Source organism: Cibotium barometz, chromosome 9 (assembly GCF_041138505.1).
Source record: "Cibotium barometz isolate CiBa-2024 chromosome 9, ASM4113850v1, whole genome shotgun sequence".
Classification (NCBI taxonomy): Eukaryota; Viridiplantae; Streptophyta; class Polypodiopsida; order Cyatheales; family Cibotiaceae; genus Cibotium; species Cibotium barometz.
This window is the reverse complement of record NC_141054.1, coordinates 19,426,052-19,445,263: the sequence shown is the minus strand read 5'-3', so window position 1 is coordinate 19,445,263 and position 19,212 is coordinate 19,426,052. Positions and strand designations below refer to the sequence as shown.

Genomic DNA, 19,212 nt, shown 5'->3' with positions numbered 1-19,212 from the left:
GGGGGAGAGTACTTCTCCAATGAGTTCTCTGAGTTTTTGAAGAAGAATGGTATTCGAAGACAGTTTACATGCAGATACACTCCGCAGCAAAATGGAGTTGCTGAGCGAAAAAATAGGCACATTGCTGAGATTGCGCGAGCATTGATGGAAGAGAAGAATATGCCGCATAGCTATTGGGCTGAGGCTGTTTCTACAGCAGTATACATCATGAACAGGACTCCAACTGCAGCCATACATGATGTAACTCTAGAGGAGAGGTTTACTGGCAGAAAACCAGATTTGTCTCACCTGAAAGTCTTTGGATGCATTGCATATGTGCATGTGCCAGATGAGCTAAGAACTAAGCTGGATCCAAAAGCTAAAATATGTGTGTTTATTGGATACTCCCTTGAGCAAAAGGGATACAAGTGTTATAACCCTGCTACGCGTGAGTTGAGGGTAAGCAGGGATGTTGTCTTTGATGAGATGAGTAGCTCGTATGCTGCTGAAAAAGAAGCTGTTGGGGCTGATGTGAGTGGAAGTGTGGTTGCACAGACTGCAGGTCAGCAATCACAGTCTTTGAGTGGACCAGGAGAGTCCTCATCTAGTGGGTCTATTGATAGACCATGGAGTGGCAGGCTGCGCCATAATACCAGTCCTGCAAATGTGATTAGTATATCACGTAAAGGAAAAGAGAAAGTGGTTGAGCCCTGACATTTCTGCAGGACATTCTCATGTTGAGTGGTTCAGATATGAGCCTTGATGAGGAGCTTGGGATCCCAACTACTATGAGAACACCTGGTGTAAAGAAGGCTATGGAAGCCATGAATGAAAAGCCGCGAAGATCTGGGAGAGTGAAAAATCCTGTGCAGAGATTTACCTATGATGGTTATGTGGCACATCACTATGCATATATGGCAAAGGTTGTGCAGGTTGTTGAGCCCACATGCATTGATGAGGCTGTTGGAAATGTGTGTTGGGAGAAAGCTATGGATGAGGAGATGGATGCACTATATGGAAATGAAACTTGGGATTTAGTGCAATTGCCTGAAGACAAGAAAGCCATTGGATGCAAGTGGGTGTACAAAGTTAAACATAACAGTGATGGAAGCATAAACAGGTACAAGGCTAGATTGGTAGCCAAAGGATATGCGCAGACATATGGGATTGTTTATGAGGAAACTTTCAGCCCAGTTGCCAAGATGGCAACAGTGAGGGTTGTGATAGCAGTGGCTGCGTCAAAGCAATGGTCTTTACATCAGATGGATGTAAAGAATGCATTCTTGCATGGGGATTTGCAAGAAGAGGTGTATATGTTGCAGCCACCTGGTTATGAGAATGTGGGTCACCCCGAGCATGTTTGCAGGTTGAAGAAAGCCTTGTATGGCTTAAAGCAAGCACCAAGAGCATGGTCTGACAAGATTTCTGAATATCTTGTCACTATTGGCTTTCATGTAGCCAATGCAAATTTCTCGCTGTATGTGAGACATGGTGATAGAGGAGTTGTGCTTGTTGTCATCTATGTAGATGACTTGATCATTACGGGGGACCATGATGCAGAGATCTTTGATGTAAAGATCTTGCTTAGACAGAAGTTCGAGATGAAGGATCTGGGAGAACTCAGATATTTCTTGGGCATTGAAGTGATTAGGTCACCACATGGTATTGGATTATTGCAGAGACAGTATGGCTTGGACATGTTGTCCAAGTATGGTATGACAGGCTGTAAGCCTATTTCTGTGCCATTGGATCTGAATGGCAAGTTGAGTGCAGATTCAGGAGAGATCTTGGAGGATCCTGCTATGTACAGGCGCATAGTAGGAAGTTTGATCTACATGACGATCACCAGACCAGATTTGAGCTATGCTGTTGGGTTGGTGAGTCAATTTATGCAGGTTCCACGGAAACCACATTTGGATGCAGTGAGACACATGCTGAGGTATGTGAAGTCTACTTTGCATTGTGGACTATTCTATGAGACTGGGACAGAGATATGTGTACATGGGTACACAGATGCTGATTGGGCTGGTAGTATCTTAGATAGAAGATCTACCAGTGGATTCATGTTTTCTTTGGGGAGTGCTGCTGTGACTTGGAGCAGCAAGAAGCAGCCTACGGTTGCTCTATCCAGTACAGAGGTCGAGTACAGAGGAGCTGCTATGGCAGCATGTGAGGTAGCTTGGTTGAGAAAGCTACTTGCAGATTTGGGTCTATCAGTGGATAGACAAGTTGTCATTTTTTGTGACAACATTAGCAGTATACAGTTGGCCAGGAACCCAGTCTTTCATGCTCGTACGAAGCACATAGAGGTCCACTACCACTTCGTCAGAGAGAAGGTCTTGGCAGGAGATCTTGACCTTGTTTATGTCAGTACAGAGGATCAAGTAACTGACATCTTCACCAAAGTATTGGGTACAGAGAAGCTCTGTAGATTCAGGGCTTCCCTTGGTGTACATGAGATGGAGTTGAGCTCGAGGGGGAGTGTTGAGATATCGAGCTCGTCTAGTGAGGCGGTGGACACTGATGACCCGCCTGGGGGGATAGGCCCCACACTTACACCACTGGCATGGTTGGTGAGATCTTGGGTGATATGCGGCCAGTGGGATGACAGGCTGTGTGACAGCCATTCTAGAGACTGGCATAGTTATAGCGCCAGCTCGTTTAGTCGGGTTCACACTATAGAGAACCCATGTATGTATTTGGTTGAGTACCTTTCATATTGTGTGTACTCTTATTCTTGTATATGGTGTGTTGAGTGTTGAGTGATTCAGAAGAAGATGATTTTCAGCCTCTCACCTTGTGTGTTCTCTATTAGGGTTTTGTGAGTGTGTGTGTGTGCTTGCAAGAGCTCAAGCTCTCTTCCCCCCTGCATCTTTTCAAATGCAAGTCGAAGAAATCAACGCTTTCTCACCCTACAAACGTGTGTTTTTCAAGCACTGACTCATATTTACAATCTACCAATACATGTGAGAGCCATGAACCAAATAAAAGACAAATGGTACTCAAAGTGTACATGTCATAACATCAAAGACAGCAAACACATCATTCGAGAGAGAGGATGGTCATTAGCACACTATCTAACCCTCCTCACACTCATTATAGCCATGAACCAAATAAAAAACAAATGGAAATCAAAGTGTACATGTCATGACATCCTAGACAACAAATGCATCATTTGAGAGGATGGTTCTTAGCACACTATCTAACCCTCCTTACACTCATCATAGCCATGAACCAAATAAAAATCAAATGGAATTCAAAGTGTAAATGTCATGACATCAAAGGCAGCAAACGCATCATTCAAGAGGATGGTTGTTAGCACAATATCTAACCCTCCTCACACTCATCATCCACATAAAAGCACGATGCTTGATGACATGCTCGTGACATCCTTTGATACTTCTTGTCAGCAACCATTCTTTGAGCTGCAGTCCTCGCATAAGAGGGCAATGCACTACAATGACAACAAAAGTACACGTGTCAATAATACAAAGCCTGCATTGAATCCCAAAAGATTAAGGATATATTTATTAATTCCACTTCAGCTCATCAACCAAAAAGAGAGTGATAGAAAGGACATGGTGAATTCAAATATGAAATTAAGTGCCAGTGTCCAAACTACTTGTGCCAAGGACAAGTCAAATACCCAAAAAATCAAGATAAAAATAGTCATCCATTAACACATATAGTGAACAAGGAACACTCCATATGATAGAGATAAAGACACAAAGAGGAACAATGGAAATGTCAATGTAGTAGAAATGCTCCACACCAAATGTAGCAAAAAGGAGAAAAAGAAGTCAAAAAGGGACTATCAAAGCTCACTAGTCATCATAGGGGTTCACCCCGCATGAGCTTCGATCTCTTCCTCTAAGTGCTCATCCACTATCATCCTTGAAGAAGATCATGCACTCGTGTAGCTACGTAAGTACGTATCTATGTAGCTAGAGATGATGACATCATCTACATCCAATGAAACACATGGTCTCCCTAAACAAAGGCATGCCTTTAGAGTCGGTGTTGTGCCACACTCTAACTCCAAGACAATACCCCATGGATGACAAAGCAGCTCCAAGAAGCATGACAAAAATGTATGGCTCATCTAGCCCACACCTTAAAGCTCCAATCCTCCGCTATTGAAAGTGCACTCACTCACTGGCAGGTAATGCATAACACATGAGTCCACTCTTTTGTGAACCAGGTATATCATAGAAGTCTAAAACTACGTTTTCATTCAAGAAACACGTATAAACTCAACCATGCAACAGAATCCAGTTACATAACAGACCATAGAAATAGCAATGCAACTGACACAGGGCATTAAAAGAGCAAGTCACATTACCTCTGCCATGATGCCCTCTTGTTCCAATGTATCCATATGCCGAGTGATGGAAGACCACAATCCATCACCAAATCTCCAAGTCATACACTCGTGGAGTAGTGCTCAATCCACCCCATGCTATCTCCTGTACTAACCTCTTGACTAAGTTGAATCCTACAACTAGTAATTGGCGAACAAAAATTTGATTTCAAGGAAATCTCTAACCTGCCATGTAGGACACCACCGCCAACCAACCACTATCAGAAAGAGTACCACCACCGCCAACCAACCACTATCAGAAAGAGTACCAGCCCGCCAAAGATAGACTTTCGGACATGGTACTCTGTAAACACATCCCATGGAGGCCTCTATGCACTCCCGTGGAGACTCCCTCCAAATGGGAGGTCCAAAAAAACAAAGTATGTATATACATACACACACACATATATATATACATACATGTGTGTGTGTGTGTGTGTGTGTGTGTGTGTGTGTGTGTGTGTGTATATATAGCTTTATTTCAATCTTCGTTTCTGTCTGGTAAGATTAACTCTAACTACAATAGATTTTTACTAATCATTCTAATTGATATTTCATCAAAAATTCACACTTTTTTGTTGTGATCCACAAATGAAGAAGACATCCACATTTGATTGTCAATGTAGTGGAGATGTGTCGGTTGGATACCATGTTGGGCAACGACATCAAGCATTGCCCATGGTTGATGTCTATAGGAAGCAGAAGCTTCACTTTTCTATTGATCACTAGATCGATTGACTAATTCTCACTACGTTTACTATTTTAATTTTTTTTGTATTGATCTTTTTCATCACTATACAATGAGAATGATCTTTGCATGTTCAATTGAATATCATCACTTATTCGATGATATTAGTAATACATACATGTGTTTATGCTTTTTTCTCATGGAGAGAGAGAGAGAGAGAGGGAGAGATGAGTATGCACATGTATGTAACATAGAGAGAGAGACATATGCACACGTGTATATAACATAGAGGGATACACATACATGTAGGAACATTCATTATATGTGTTAAAGAAGAGCGTGCAAGTCCATGACTTCTATATTTATATCTTTTTCTATCCTATCTATTTTAAGCACAAAGAAGAGGAGGGACACATGGTAGGACAAGGGAAGAGAGCACTGTGCAGTCATGTGTAAGCTAGGGAACGAGCGCTTTGCTTTTTTGTGCTACGATAAAAGAGAGAGAGAGAGAGAGAGAGTGGGATAGGCTCGTACTCTAGGATTTGAAAAATATCAAGCTAGGAATCCTACTTCCAAACCTTCGACAGCTTCATCCACTCCACTAACAATAAGTATATCTACCCTATCACTTTGCCCATTTGTTCCAACAACTAACAACCCATTATATATGTGCAAAACATGGGTCAGTCTGTATATATTATATAAAGGAAAAGTTTCACAAAGCTACCATGCAGCAAGAATATGGAAGTTCAGGAAGAGGAGGTTCGAGGAGGGATAGACTTTGAATCTGAAGGTTCGAGGAGACGTGTGAAACACGGGTCAACCCACTAGTAAAGTTGAAAGCATGGGAATTTTTTTAATGTGAAAGCATAGGGATTTGAAGGTATTACAACTCACAAGCTCTACCACTTACACTACACCGACTTCATGTCTTATTGCTGGAAAATAATACTTATATATCTAAACTAATAAAGCTATTGTTTTTAGAAACAAGCATGCACGTATTTGCACCTTATGTTTAGCTTACACTACCCAAGTCAAGTTTTCACATCTATTTTCATAATATGAATAGATTAAACCATCATGAAAGAGCATTGGTTTGAATAATTTTATTTAAAGAAATGAGAAACTTTAATATTTTTTTGCAAGAAAGAGTGTTTACATATATAAAAAGAAGATTAAAAAGATTTATCACATCTCATCGACCTATGTGCAGACTGTGTGCAATGGTTTTAAGTATGCTATTAACTTATGTATTTAACTATTACACTCTTGATAGCAGGAGGAAGAGTCCATGCTCAAGATTGTGACCAGTTTGCACGAGAGATAGCCATGAGAGAGGAGCAAAGACGGCAAGCCATCTCATGGTGGGAAATCAATGGGCGGTTGACTCTCACTTTGCAGATAGCGTAGAGCAAGAGAGTTATGGGTACAAAAGCCCCCATAATTGCAAGGATCACAAGCTCAGAAGCCCCTATAGACGTATGATCACAAGCTCGAGGCTGAATTATCTGTTGATAGCCAAAGGATGAGCACCTCTAGAAATTGAGAAGCCCATAATTACAAACAAACCCAAAATCAAAGAGCTTGTTTGTTCCATGGTTTTCCTTGATAGCATTGTCATGTTCTCATGGGCATGTGCTTTATGGGGGGGGTGCTATGATGGCCATGGTTAGCTAGACTACATCTTGACCCACACACTAATAAGTGATGACTTTTAACAAACATGCACACATGTTATAACATGATCAGAAGAATGAAATATATACATAAAATCATGCATCTATAACATATATAGATACATAAGGTCTCTTGAAAGTGCATGCAAAGAAAAATGATTAATGATGGCACAGCACCCCTAAGGAAAGAAAATGCTTGCATTTTACAGGTCACCTACTCCAAACTGCAAGAGGCCGTCTAGGATGGTGGCCTTTTATCAAGCCTCGCTCTGCGAAGTGCCTCAAAGCGTGCTGCCAGGACATCAACATCAGGAGGCTTCTGGGGGATGGTGGCCGCAGTAGCGGTGGAGATGGAGGCAGCAGAGGAAGTGGTGGTTGAAGCAGGAGGAGCAGAGATTGAGGTGGCAAGTTTAGTGGCTGCAGGTGGCAGAGTCGCAGGTTTCTTGGGTGGCGGAGGAATCGTGGCAAGTATGATAGGATCAGAGATGGATGAACCAAGAGGGGGGGAGGTAGTAGACTGTGGCGGCAACGGTGGCGGCGGTCTGGCCGGAGGCTGTGCTTTTGCGTCTAGCTTTGCTGGCAGCTGCTTAGTAGCCTCTTCTTCTGACAGGCTATGCTGCTGCCGGCCAGACAGTGGCAATGACGGTTGTTGCTGCTCCCCTTGGCACAGCTCTTGCTGCCGCCAAGACTCTAGCATTGATGGGTGTTTCTGTCCCTCTTGGCGATGCTGCTGTTGCGGCGTTGGCAGCCAGCTAGATAGTTGACTTGATGGTGCCAGATCCTGTTCCTCTTGGGGACGCTGCTCCTGCTGCTGACCGGACAGTTGACTTGATGGGGTCCTCTTGCTCAGATCATCAACCTGCACAAATGGCTTGTACCCTGATGCGACCGGAATCTGTTCCTCTTGGCGACGTTGCTGCTGCTGCTGGCTGGACAGTGAGCTTGATGGGGTCCTCTTGCCCAAATCAACCTGCACATTTGGCTCATACCCTGATGCAAGCTGTTGCGCGTCGGTTTGAGCCATGAGTGAGCTGGCATATCCATACTCAGTACCGTGTAGCTTGGATGAAGATCTCTCAAAAGATTGCAGATCCTGCACCTTGTGCTGCTGTGTGGGCTTCTTTTTCATTGTGACCTGCCCACTGCCTTCCAATGCTGCAGCTGACATTGTCGAAGACGCCTGCCATTTTGCACCAACCACTTCCTCAGCAGCATTCTTTTCTTCCAGCTGTTGCAGGATCAACTTTGGTGACCTTGAGGACCTCTTACTCATTGCATGGCCACTGCCCGCCAAAGCCTCTGTTGGCAAGGCCTCGGGAATGTCCCATTTTCCTACAGTGATGGCCTCAGGAAAATCCTCCTCCAATGCCACTTTCTGTCGTTGGGGCAACGAACTGGACCTCATGCTGTGGCTACCACTGCTCAAGGTTGCAGGTGCACTGGCATCCCATTTTGCCTTCACCAAGCCATATTCCTTGGATGAAACTTCCTCTTGCTCGAGTACCTCTTGTTCTCGTTGAGCCCACCGGATAGGTGCTCCCGCTGACCCCTCCTTACTCATGGCATGCCCACCTGATGATGTCGCGCTTGCCTCGGCATCATCCTGAACTTCATCATTCTCCTTCAGTGTCACCTGCTGTTCCTGAGCCAACCTAGTAGGAGACCTAGAAGTTCTCTTACTCACAATAAGGCTACTGCTACCTGCTGAACTGCCCTTCCAAGTCTTCCTCTCGGCATAATCGTGAACCTCGTCACTCTCCATCTGCTGTCCTTGAGCCAACCTAGTAGGAGACTTTGTAGTTCTCTTACTCACAAAGCGACCTCCGGCAGTGGCTGACATGGTTGAAGTGGCATCCCATGTGTCAAGTTGACCCTCCTCCAGAAGGTCTTCCTGTTGTTGTTGAGAGGCCCACTTTGGTGACCTCGAGGACCTCTTGCTCATGACATGGCCACTGTCTGCCCAGGACTCGGGTGGCCTGGTCTTGTTGTTCTCCTCTTGTTCCACTTGGTGTTGTTGAGCTAACCTAGTAGGTGACCTTGTGGACTTTCTCGTGACTTGGCTGTAGCTGTCTCTGTCTGCCGCTGACTTGGCTCCAACCACCTTCTCACTGTTATAATCATATTCATCCACCCTTTGAGGCTCCGTCCTTGACCTCCTGCTCATGACATGACCAGTGCTGCTTGTGGATGCATCTGACATGGTTGACAAGTAATCCCATGTTTCTCCAGTTGTCAACTGTTCATCACCATAATAATCCTTATGTTGATCTTTAGTTGAAATTTTGGAGTTCCACCTCAGCTGATCCATATTCTGAGATGTCATCTGATTCATGCCAGGCTTCTCCTCTTGTTCCACTTGGTGTTGTTGAGCCAACCTAGTAGGTGACCTTGTGGACCTTCTCGTGACTTGGCTATAGCTGTCTCTGTCTGCCGCTGACTTGGCTCCAACCACCTTCTCACTGTTATAATCATATTCATCCACCCTTTGAGGCTCCCTCCTTGACCTCCTGCTCATGGCATGACCAGTGCCGCTTGTGGATGCATCTGACATGGTTGACAAGTAATCCCATGTTTCTCCAGTTGTCAACTGTTCATCACCATAATAATCCTTACATTGATCTTTAGTTAAAGTTTCGGAGTTCCACCTCAGCTGATCCATATTCTGAGATGTCATCTGATTCATGCCAGGCTTCTCCTCTTCTTCAGCTACCTCATCAAAGTGGGGTTCAGGCTTAAAATAAGAGTTCGGGGGAGCCTTGAATTTGGGTGATGATTGATGTCCTAGTTCCCGATCAGAAATGCCATCAGAAAGCGTGTCCTCATCCAAATCATCATCAAAAGAAAATGGGGTCTTGTATGATTCTGGCCCTTCATCGTAGACTGGGCTCTTATACGATCTGGAACCTTCATCAAAAACAGGGCTCTTATATAATTTTGAACCTTCTTCAGAAAATAGGCTTTGCCTATATGATACCTGATTAAAAATTGGCCTACTTGCAACCTTGTCTTGCCCATTAATCCCATGCTTGCCAAAGCCATAACTAGGCAAAATCTCCTCATCAAAGCTTGCATTCACCTCCACAGAACTATGCCTGCCTGCACCAAACCCGGGCCTCTCTACAGGCCTCCAATGGGCCTTCCTTGTAAATTCCTCTTCCTCCTGCCCAACCATTCCTCCTGCTTTCTCTATCAACTCAGGCTTCGACATAGACACCCGATCGATGCCCTCATCACCTCCTGGATTTAATAAAAATGAGTTCAACTCCTCATCAACCCCTGGTTCTGTTTTCACAGCAAATGGGTTAACGTCCTCATCCCCTGCTTCCATCTTTGATGGCTGGTTTGCCTCATCCTTGGTCACATCCCATCTGTACCCCATGCTATTCATGTTGCCATCATCATCATTATCATCAACTACTGCTGGCTTTGATGACTGCTTGGACTTCTCCTTGGTCACATTCCATCTGTATCCCATGCCATCCATGCTGCCATAATTGCCATCATCATGATCAACTACTGTTGTCTTTGATGATTTCTTCTCCTTGGTCACATCACTTCGGTACCCCATGGCACTCATATTATCATCTTCATCACCATATCCTTGACTAACATTAACTGCTGGCTTGCCTTTGATGTTCAGGTTTTCTGCTTGTTTTGCTTTCATGTTTTCACCAAAAGCTAAACCAAAACTACTGAGATCCCCAACCTCCATTGACAAGGAGCTGGATCCAGCATACCGTCTTGCGTAGTCCAGGACAGCTAGTCGGGCAGCTTCGGCAGCAATGGCCTTGGCAGTGGTGGCAAAGTCATAGTTGTATTCAGGGGTAACAGGAACACCCGAAGATGAAGGAACCACCTCCTGCACAGTTTTCTGTAGAGCAGGCACACTACTCTCCTCCTCGATTGCACTTTCGGATAGTTTCTCGAGATTCAAGCTGTTCTCTTTGCTAGCTTGAAAATCCGTCTGTTCAATGCATATGCTCGCAGAAGCAGGCACCACCTTCTGCATCTCTGATATGGGCACATTATTCATCTCTTCACTTGCATATTCAGATAACATCATCTTCACTTCACTTGCTCCGAAAGACTTCACCTCTGCCAGCTTCTTCACGTCCAAGCTGTTCTCTCTGCTTGCTCTGAATGACTTCTCCCCAGACAGTTCGTTCATCTGCAAACTGTTCTCTTCACTTGCTCTGAAAGATCTCTCTTCAGCCAGCTTCTTCTTATTCAGACTGTTCTCTCTAGTTGCTCTAAATGACTGCTCTTCAGCCAACTTATTACTCAAACTGTTTTCTCTACTACTTGCTCTGTAAGACGTCTCTTCTGAGAACTCTTTCGTGTTCAAGCTGTTCTCTCTGCTTGCTCTGAGAGAGTTGCCTTTATGTGAGTTTTCTACACTCAAGCTGTTCTCTCTACTTGCTCTCAATGAGTTCTCTTTCAGACTCGAGCCATTGATACCATCTTCTGCGATACCTTTGAAAGATTTCTTCGTCAAACTTTCTCTCCTTGATGCTGCTCTCATCGGAGAGAGAACTTCTTCATCTTCAAATCTTTCTTCTTCGACAGAAACATATGACTCGCTGCCACTGTCACTGATCCCATCTTGAGCATCAACCACAGGTTGCAACTGGTTTTCAACACTCTCCTCATGAGCTTCTGCCTTAGGCTCTGTCACTCCTTTCAAACTTGAAGCCCCTTCACCCACAACTCCTTTGAAACTCTCTGAAACTCTGCCATGGACTCTTGCCACCTCTTTTTCCAAATATTCTGCATTGGAACTTGAAGCCCCTTCACCCACAACTCCTTTGAAACTCTCTGAAACTCTGCCATGGACTCTTGCCACCTCTTTTTCCAAATATTCTGCATTGGAACTTGAAGCCCCTTCATCCACAACTCCTTTGAAACTCTCTGAAACTCTGCCCTGGACTCTTGCCACCTCTTTTTCCAAAAATGAGCCATGTTTTGTGCCAAACCCCGACGAAGCAGTCATAGTTCCCACATCTGTGGCCGACATAGGCCCGCCGTCACCTGCTTTTAGAGACCCAGCTGGGGCAACTGGTCCAAAACTGCTGCTCTCGCCATGTCTTGAGCCTCTTTGAGAATGAGCTTTTGCATCTAGATCCACATTCAAGGACCCGGCTTCACTAACTCTCGAGGATGCTTCTTCTGCAAGATGTGACTTGGAGCTCCCCTTCTCTTCTGCAAGTCTTACAAGATCTACTTTTGCCTCTACATTTTGGCTGGATCCATCCTGCAAAGCAACAGAAAGATACATTCAGCCGTACTTTCCTAGCTTATCCCAATGGCAAAACCGGCATGATCGAACTATGGGTCTTTACACACCATTCCCCACCCCATTTGAATGTGTGCATCATGGCCATGGATGGGGAGAAGTATAGGCAACCTTGCATGCATGGCAAGCAGGGGATGAATCATATACGCCACCGTTTATGACATTAAAAACAAAGAGATCAGGGTTGCATCACCAGTAAATCTTTAGGAGAGTCCGATAGACCATGCTTGGCTGTCCACTCGATGTTGTTTTCCACACAAATATCCTTCATTAGCTTCAGTTTTATCTGCCCACTTGCCGGGCGCGTCGACAACTTCTCAATGATCTGTAACACAGTACTAAATGAATATTAGTGGATGGATTGAGCAAATTTAATTGGTGTTAATTCCATGGTGTAAGCAATATGTAAGAAGAGTATTTACCTGTCTATTAACCCCACAATCTGGTCTTAACTCAGCTGCGGCAGCTGCAAATTCTTTCCCATACTTTGCTGTAAACATGTCCTTGATGTGACTCAGTTCTACAAGTTCTGCACACCTCGGCGCTGCAAAGATTAAGCTTGCGATGGGTTCCTTCATGTCAATGGGACAATTCCTGATCAAGATATTAAGAAATGTATTAAATAAAACAGAAGACAAATGATGTATGAATAACTTCACTAAATTTACCAGGGGAAATGATGCAAAGAAGATTAATGTGTATAATTAGAGATTATTGTCTCTAATGACATCCCAAAAAAGATTCATAGTGCAAAATTACCTTTGTATCTCAATGATAGGAATTCGGCTGATAATGGAGTGACAAAATTGGTCAATTAGATCATAAACTGCCACCATGTTCTCCTCTCTGATAAGAGTGTCAGCCTGCAGGAGAGAATAATATCATATTATGCTGGGCACTCAATTGTATTACCCATAAATGAGCATATGCTTAAGGGCTAAATAAGGGTAATCACAAAATATTACCCATCAATGAGAAAAATAGAGAGTCAATAACAACAATATTGCCCATTCATGAGTAAAATCATACCCACTGATGTCAAATAAAACAATAGTACCCATCAATGAGAATAGTTACTCATTAGTAGGTTTTTCACAGCACAAAACTTTAAACCCAAATTGAACAATAAAAGAGATGGAGAACAATATTATATTGCTAATGTTGTTGATATGACACATGGATATAAGGTCGACACCTATGGGCTGTGCTCCTGTGAAAGAAGCTTCGATGGCTCATCTATAACTTCCAATACAGATGCTGTATGCTATAGAGGATGCTAGGGTGCCATATACAGTGAAAGTGGATAACTAGTGTGTGAATGGGCTGGACTCTTTACCTATGGGGAAACCAACATTATCGGGACTGCTCAACCATGGCTACTACTCATAATTAGGGCCTTACACACATCGACTAGTTGGTAATACAAGGTCGAACATTATTATCTTATCATACTCTTGCTAGTCAAATAAATATCAATGAGCATAAGTCTAGTCGCTTGCATCAATATTACCCGTTATTGAAGGACATTCCATATGATTATGACAAAAATTAACATCTGGAAGAGCTCAATAACCAATAAGCTAGATGGAGGTGAATTAGATCAATATTAGTACCCCATTAACGAGAATACTTTCAGCTAAATGTGAGCACCGAAGTAAATCAATATAATTACCCATTCATAATATGAACGCAAGTGAATAAAACAACACAACCATAATCTAGTTTCAGCTAAATGCGAGCACTGACGTAAATCAATATAATTACCCGTTCATAATATTAACGCAAGTGAACGCAAGTGAATAAAACAACACAACCATAATCTAATGTCGAAACGACACAAATGAACCTTTGTATATAAATCAAATGAATGAATCAAATGACACATCTGAATCGAATACGTCTCTATGCATCGTCTCTCTCTCTCTCTCTATGCAGTGATACACACACACAGCACACAAGTCTTCTCTCACTCTCACATGGTATCCGAGATAGGCGCACCCCTATTGTGAGAAGGCCAAATTACAGCGCACAGAAATTCACTTCACGCTCCCTTGCTGTACAATTCACCCTCTGACCCATTACTTCATAACCTTAATTGAAGTAAGTCCTCATTCTCACCAACAAAACCCGATGACCTTAAACCCGACGACCTTGTTGCTGCGGCGACAAATCTTGTTCCCTTGCTGATCCGGACGGTGATGGCACAAGTTCCCGCTGCAACCTGGAGTCATCGCGCTCAAATCGAGCGTCTCAACCAGTCCAATTACCTTGTATGGCGCACACGCATGGAGATGGTGCTACGACGACACAATTTATGGACCTACGTCAACGGCACAAACCAATGTCCGCAACTTCCACCACATCCCACCGAGGACCAACAAAAGGCATACGATGATTGGCAAACGGCAGACCTCGCTACCCGCACGGAGATTCTACTTGCCCTCGGCGATCGACAAATACAAATGGTTCGCACCGCCAAACTGTTCATGGCTACCCTTGGGTCCCAACCCACTTTGCACACTGATGTTTGGTATTTTGCCACGGGAGCCACACACCACATGACCTACAATCGGGAGTCGTTAAATGAATTCAAGCCCTTGCACAACACCTTTCCAGTCAAATTGGGAGACAATAGCACTAAGCATGCTATAGGTGTAGGCAACATTACAATCCAATTGCCCAATGGAAATTATACACAAATTCGAGAAGTCTACCTTGTCCCGAGACTAGCAAAGAATTTGCTCTCTGTAAGCCAAGCTACATCAAATGGTAGCTCTATTGAGTTCTTTCATGATCACTGTATCATAAAAGCAAACATGCATGATGGCCAACAAATTCAAGTAACTTGCAAACAACAAGGGCGGCTTTATCCTTTGGGTGTGACTCTGATCCCCGCTTATGCACTTTCAGCCATAGCCCCTTCTACCTCTGAGCTAGAGACTATTCAATGGCACTATAGACTAGGGCATCTACATGGTCGTGCACTTCACAAAATGCAAACCCGACATATGGCTCATGGGCTTAACTTTAAACCATGTCACATAGAACTATGTGAAGGATGCCTTCATGGAAAGAACCCTCAACTCCCTTTCACCCGCTCTTCAACTAGTTCATTCTGATCTTTGCGGTCCTATGCCTACTAGATCACTCACAGGCCACACCTATTTTCTCACTTTCATAGATGACTACACAAAATATACATTTGTTTCTTTTCTCAGATCTAAAAGTGAAGTTTTTCTCCATTTTCAATATTTTAAAACCCTTGTTGAAAAGCAACAAGAGCATCCATTAAAGCAAATTAGGACTGATAATGGTGGTGAATATGTTAGTAATGAATTCATTTCATTTTGTGGGCATCATGGCATCATTCATCAATTCACATTTCCCTACACTCCACAACAAAATGGCATTGCCGAGTGTAAAAATAGAACCCTCATGGATGCCACTCGCTCCATGTTGCAAGTAGCATCCTTGCCTAACTCATATTGGGAAGAAGCACTCGCCACTGCATGCTACCTTCAAAATAGATCCTACAACTCCACTTTAGGCAATCAAACACCTTATGAGCAATGGTTTGGCCAACCACCTGATCTCTCTCATCTACGCATTTTTGGCTGTCCAGCTTATAAATACATCCCTAGTACACTTCGCAACAAACTTGACTCTCGCACTGAGCGCACTATCTTTGTGGGTTATGGGGAACGCTTTGGGATGAAAGCCTATCGCCTCTTCAACCAAATCACTCAAAAATTTACCTTTAGTCGGAGTGTCATCTTCAATGAAATGGCTCTCATAAACACACCACCATCTCCTACTTCCCAACCTCCCAACACAAATATAGAGGTCATCGATGTCTTTCCTAATCTCATTGACTTCATATTTCACGAGGCACAAAACCCTCACAAAAACCCACCTCTCCCTTTACTCAATCCTCCCCCTGCCCCACCTCCAGTACCACCACTTCAACCCTCTTCTCCACTAGGTCAATCTACACCACAAATTTCAAGGTGATCTCCTCGTCGTCCTCATTTCAAAGCACCACCTCCTTATCCTCTTCCTCGTGGCACCACTCGCTCCAAAACTCCTCGACGATCCCTTACTTTGCGACCACAATGATCACCTAGCCCACCTCTTACTAGGATACACTATGATTGCTCTTCACCCTCACCTCCTAGACGCACTCGACCATTGGCAGATTTCTATGCCTTCTCTCATGAAGCCTCTACATCCTCTTCATCCCTTCTTGATGATAACTCCTCCTACACTAGTTCTCCTAATGATCCCATTGATGTCACAGCTGCCCTAGATGGACCTGAAAAGGAATTTTGGATGGCTGCTACAGTGCTATGAAAGATGAGTTCTCTTCACTCCTTGGGAATAACACTTGGGATTTAGTTGAGCCACCTCCTCACATACGTCTAGTCTCTTGCAAATGGGTTTTGCATCGTAAGTATAATGCTGATGGCTCCATTAGTCGCTATAAAGCCCGTCTAGTTGCCCGTGGCTTCACACAAGTATATGGTGAGGATTATCATGAAACTTTCTCTCCCGTTTTGTCCATGGTTTCTTTTCGCTTACTTGTTGCTTTAGCAACACATTACTCTTGGGAGATTCATCAAATGGATGTGCAAACAGCATTTCTCCATGGTGATTTAGATGAGGGAATTCACATGCATCAAGCTCCACACTTTGTCAATCCTCAACACCCCACTCATGTCTATCATTTAAGAAAATCACTCAACCAATCATCTCGCCAATGGTACTTTAAATTTCACAATTTCATCACTCAAATTGGTTTCACATGTCTTAATTCTGGTGCATCTCTTTATGTACGTCACCTTCATAACAACATTGTCATTATAGGTCTTTATGTAGATGATCTTCTCCTCCTAAGAAACAACCCTAGAGCTCTTGATGCCACAAAGCAACAACTCTCTACTGCATTTGCCATGACTGATGGTGGCCCACTTCATTATTGTCTAGGCATTCAAGTACTTCGTGACCCAGTCACTCGCTCTATCACTCTCACCCAATCCAAATTTGCTAAAGAAGTACTTGCCAAATTTGGCATGTCTGATTGCCATCCTTCTCTTACCCCTCTTCCACCTACCACAAAGCTTGATTCCTCTCAATGTCCTACCACTCCTAAAGCTATTAAGGCCATGTCACAATTCCCCTATAGACCCAAGCTAGGACATGTTCACTACTTGGTGACTTGTACCCGTCTTGATCTTGCCTTTTACAACAAACCTCCTCTCAAGATTCATGCAAAACCCTGGCATGCCTCATTGGCAATCCTCGCAACACCTCCTCCGTAACATTCAACACACAAAACATCATGGAATTACTTATGTAGCCTCACCAAATACTCACCCACATCTTCTTTGTTGGTCGGATGCTGATTGGGGGGGAGATGTGGACACTAGCATCTCCACTTCTGGCCATGTGTTTGTTTTGGCAGGCGGCGCGATTTCATGGTCATCAAAGAAGCAAGAAAGTGTTGCACTCTCATCCACCGAAGCCGAATTTGTTGCTGCTTCAACTGCTTGTCAGGAGGGAGTGTGGATCCAACGACTCCTCAGTGAACTTGGAATTTTTAAACCTAAACCTTTCACTCTCTACATTGATAATCAATCATGTATTCATTTGGCTAACAACCCAAAACATCATCCTAAAATTAAGCATGTTCGTCATAAGTTTCACTTTGTTAGACAGCTTGCAGAACAGGGAGAAGTCATCTTGGAGTATACTCCAACAAACAATCAATGGGCTGATTTCCTGACAACGGCGGTTCCGCAAATGAAGCATGAGAGTTGTAGCAAGCATCTCGGTCTACACGACACGAGGTCCTTGTTCAAAGAAGGGGGTGTATGAACGCAAGTGAATAAAACAACACAACCATAATCTAATGTCGAAACGACACAAATGAACCTTTGTATATAAATCAAATGAATGAATCAAACGACACATCTGAATCGAATACGTCGTCTCTCTCTCTCTCTCTCTATGCAGTGCACACACACACACAGTGATACACACACACAGCACACAAGTCTTCTCTCACTCTCACACATAAGCATTACTTTATAAGCTAAATGACAGTGACTTAAATCAATGTTATTACCCTATTAATGAGCGTAATCAATTAGTGCTAATGCGAAGATGTTAGGTTTACCTTGGTAATATAAACATGTGCGTCTTGCCCTGATTTGAGGAGTTGGGCGATGTCTCTGCGCATTTGCTTGGCTGCGATGCTCTTTTTGTTTTTTAATAATTTGATCCGTGAAGTTGTAAGCTTAAGGAGAGTTAGGCTGTTAAGCACCATCAAAGCAGAGTTAAGCTTAAGGAGAGTTAGGCTGTTAAACACCATCAAAGCAGAGAGAGAAAACAAAAAGGGAGATGTGATCAAAAAATCTACTCCTAATATTGCATAATTATGTGAGCAAACAAGCTCATAATAATAAGAGCAAGCGTGCTTGTTGTTAATACACTACACTGAAGGTATACAAAGCTTAATGATGGCTAATCTCAGATCGATGGGAACAGAAAGCGATGAAAAGAGCAGATTAAGCAATACTTACCATTTGGCGGCTCGGAAGCCTCGCAAGAGAGCATCAGTTTTTCTACCCATGGTGGAGGAAAGGAGGGTTGAAGTGCTGTAAGGATAGGGAAAATGGGCGAAAGCGAAGGGCAATTGATCTAAGGGAGGGGGAGGGGAGAAATGAGGCAATGGGGAGATAGATCTACACACACACAGAGAGAGAGAGAGAGAGAGAGCTTGAAGTGGGCTTGGGTCGTCAACCAGGGAGAGAGAGAGAGAGAGAGAGAAGGGGGGTGGTTGGTAGAGAGAGACTGATGAGAGAAGACCTAGTTGGCTTGGTCATGACTCATCATCACTCCGTGTTAATACACAGGTACAGCTGGCTTATGCGACACCGTGTTTGTTCAGTTTGTAGCACACGCCACCTCATTTTTTTGTAATTCTTTGTTTGGCTGGTCCTCACGCCCTTTGACTTCCCGACCTATCACTGTCAGCCACACGCCTGCTGCCGGATGAGGCCGCCCGCGCTCCCGAATTTGTGGCCCCCGGACGGTAGAATTACAAAGGACCAAGATCATCAATTACAAAGGACCAAGATCATCAATTCACCTTTAAAAATGCTAAGCTTGGTGAAATTCACCCTTTAAAAATGCTAGGCTTGGTGAAGTTAAA

General features: G+C 43.7%; 1 protein-coding gene across 2 annotated transcripts; it reads right to left on the bottom strand.

The window, feature by feature from the left end:
• Positions 1-6,742: 6,742 nt before the first annotated feature.
• LOC147635318 (uncharacterized) lies at positions 6,743-18,922 on the bottom strand. Of its 2 annotated transcripts, XM_086802563.1 has the most exons (6): positions 18,581-18,922; positions 18,175-18,310; positions 12,759-12,862; positions 12,422-12,593; positions 12,193-12,324; positions 6,743-11,957 (listed from the first exon to the last, which is right to left on the bottom strand). In XM_086802563.1, the coding sequence occupies exons 1-6, from the start codon at positions 18,628-18,630 to the stop codon at positions 6,945-6,947; spliced, it is 5,607 nt and encodes a 1,868-aa protein (XP_086658689.1). In that variant the 5' UTR covers positions 18,631-18,922; the 3' UTR covers positions 6,743-6,944. The 2 variants fall into 2 exon arrangements, with proteins under 2 accessions (XP_086658689.1, XP_086658690.1); XM_086802564.1 differs by lacking the exons at positions 12,759-12,862; positions 18,175-18,310; positions 18,581-18,922 and having other exon boundaries at positions 12,193-12,337; positions 12,422-12,545.
• Between the last annotated feature and the right edge of the window lie 290 nt (positions 18,923-19,212).

Excerpts from the sequence above, each read along its gene's own strand:
- LOC147635318 (XM_086802563.1), bottom strand. The coding sequence starts at position 18,630 with ATGGGTAGAAAAACTGATGCTCTCTTGCGAGGCTTCCGAGCCGCCAAA. Across the intron at positions 12,594-12,758 it reads CCTATCATTGAGATACAAAG|GAATTGTCCCATTGACATGA; the intron begins GTAATTTTGCAC and ends TATCTTGATCAG. Across the intron at positions 11,958-12,192 it reads ACTCTCCTAAAGATTTACTG|GATGGATCCAGCCAAAATGT; the intron begins GTGATGCAACCC and ends GTTGCTTTGCAG.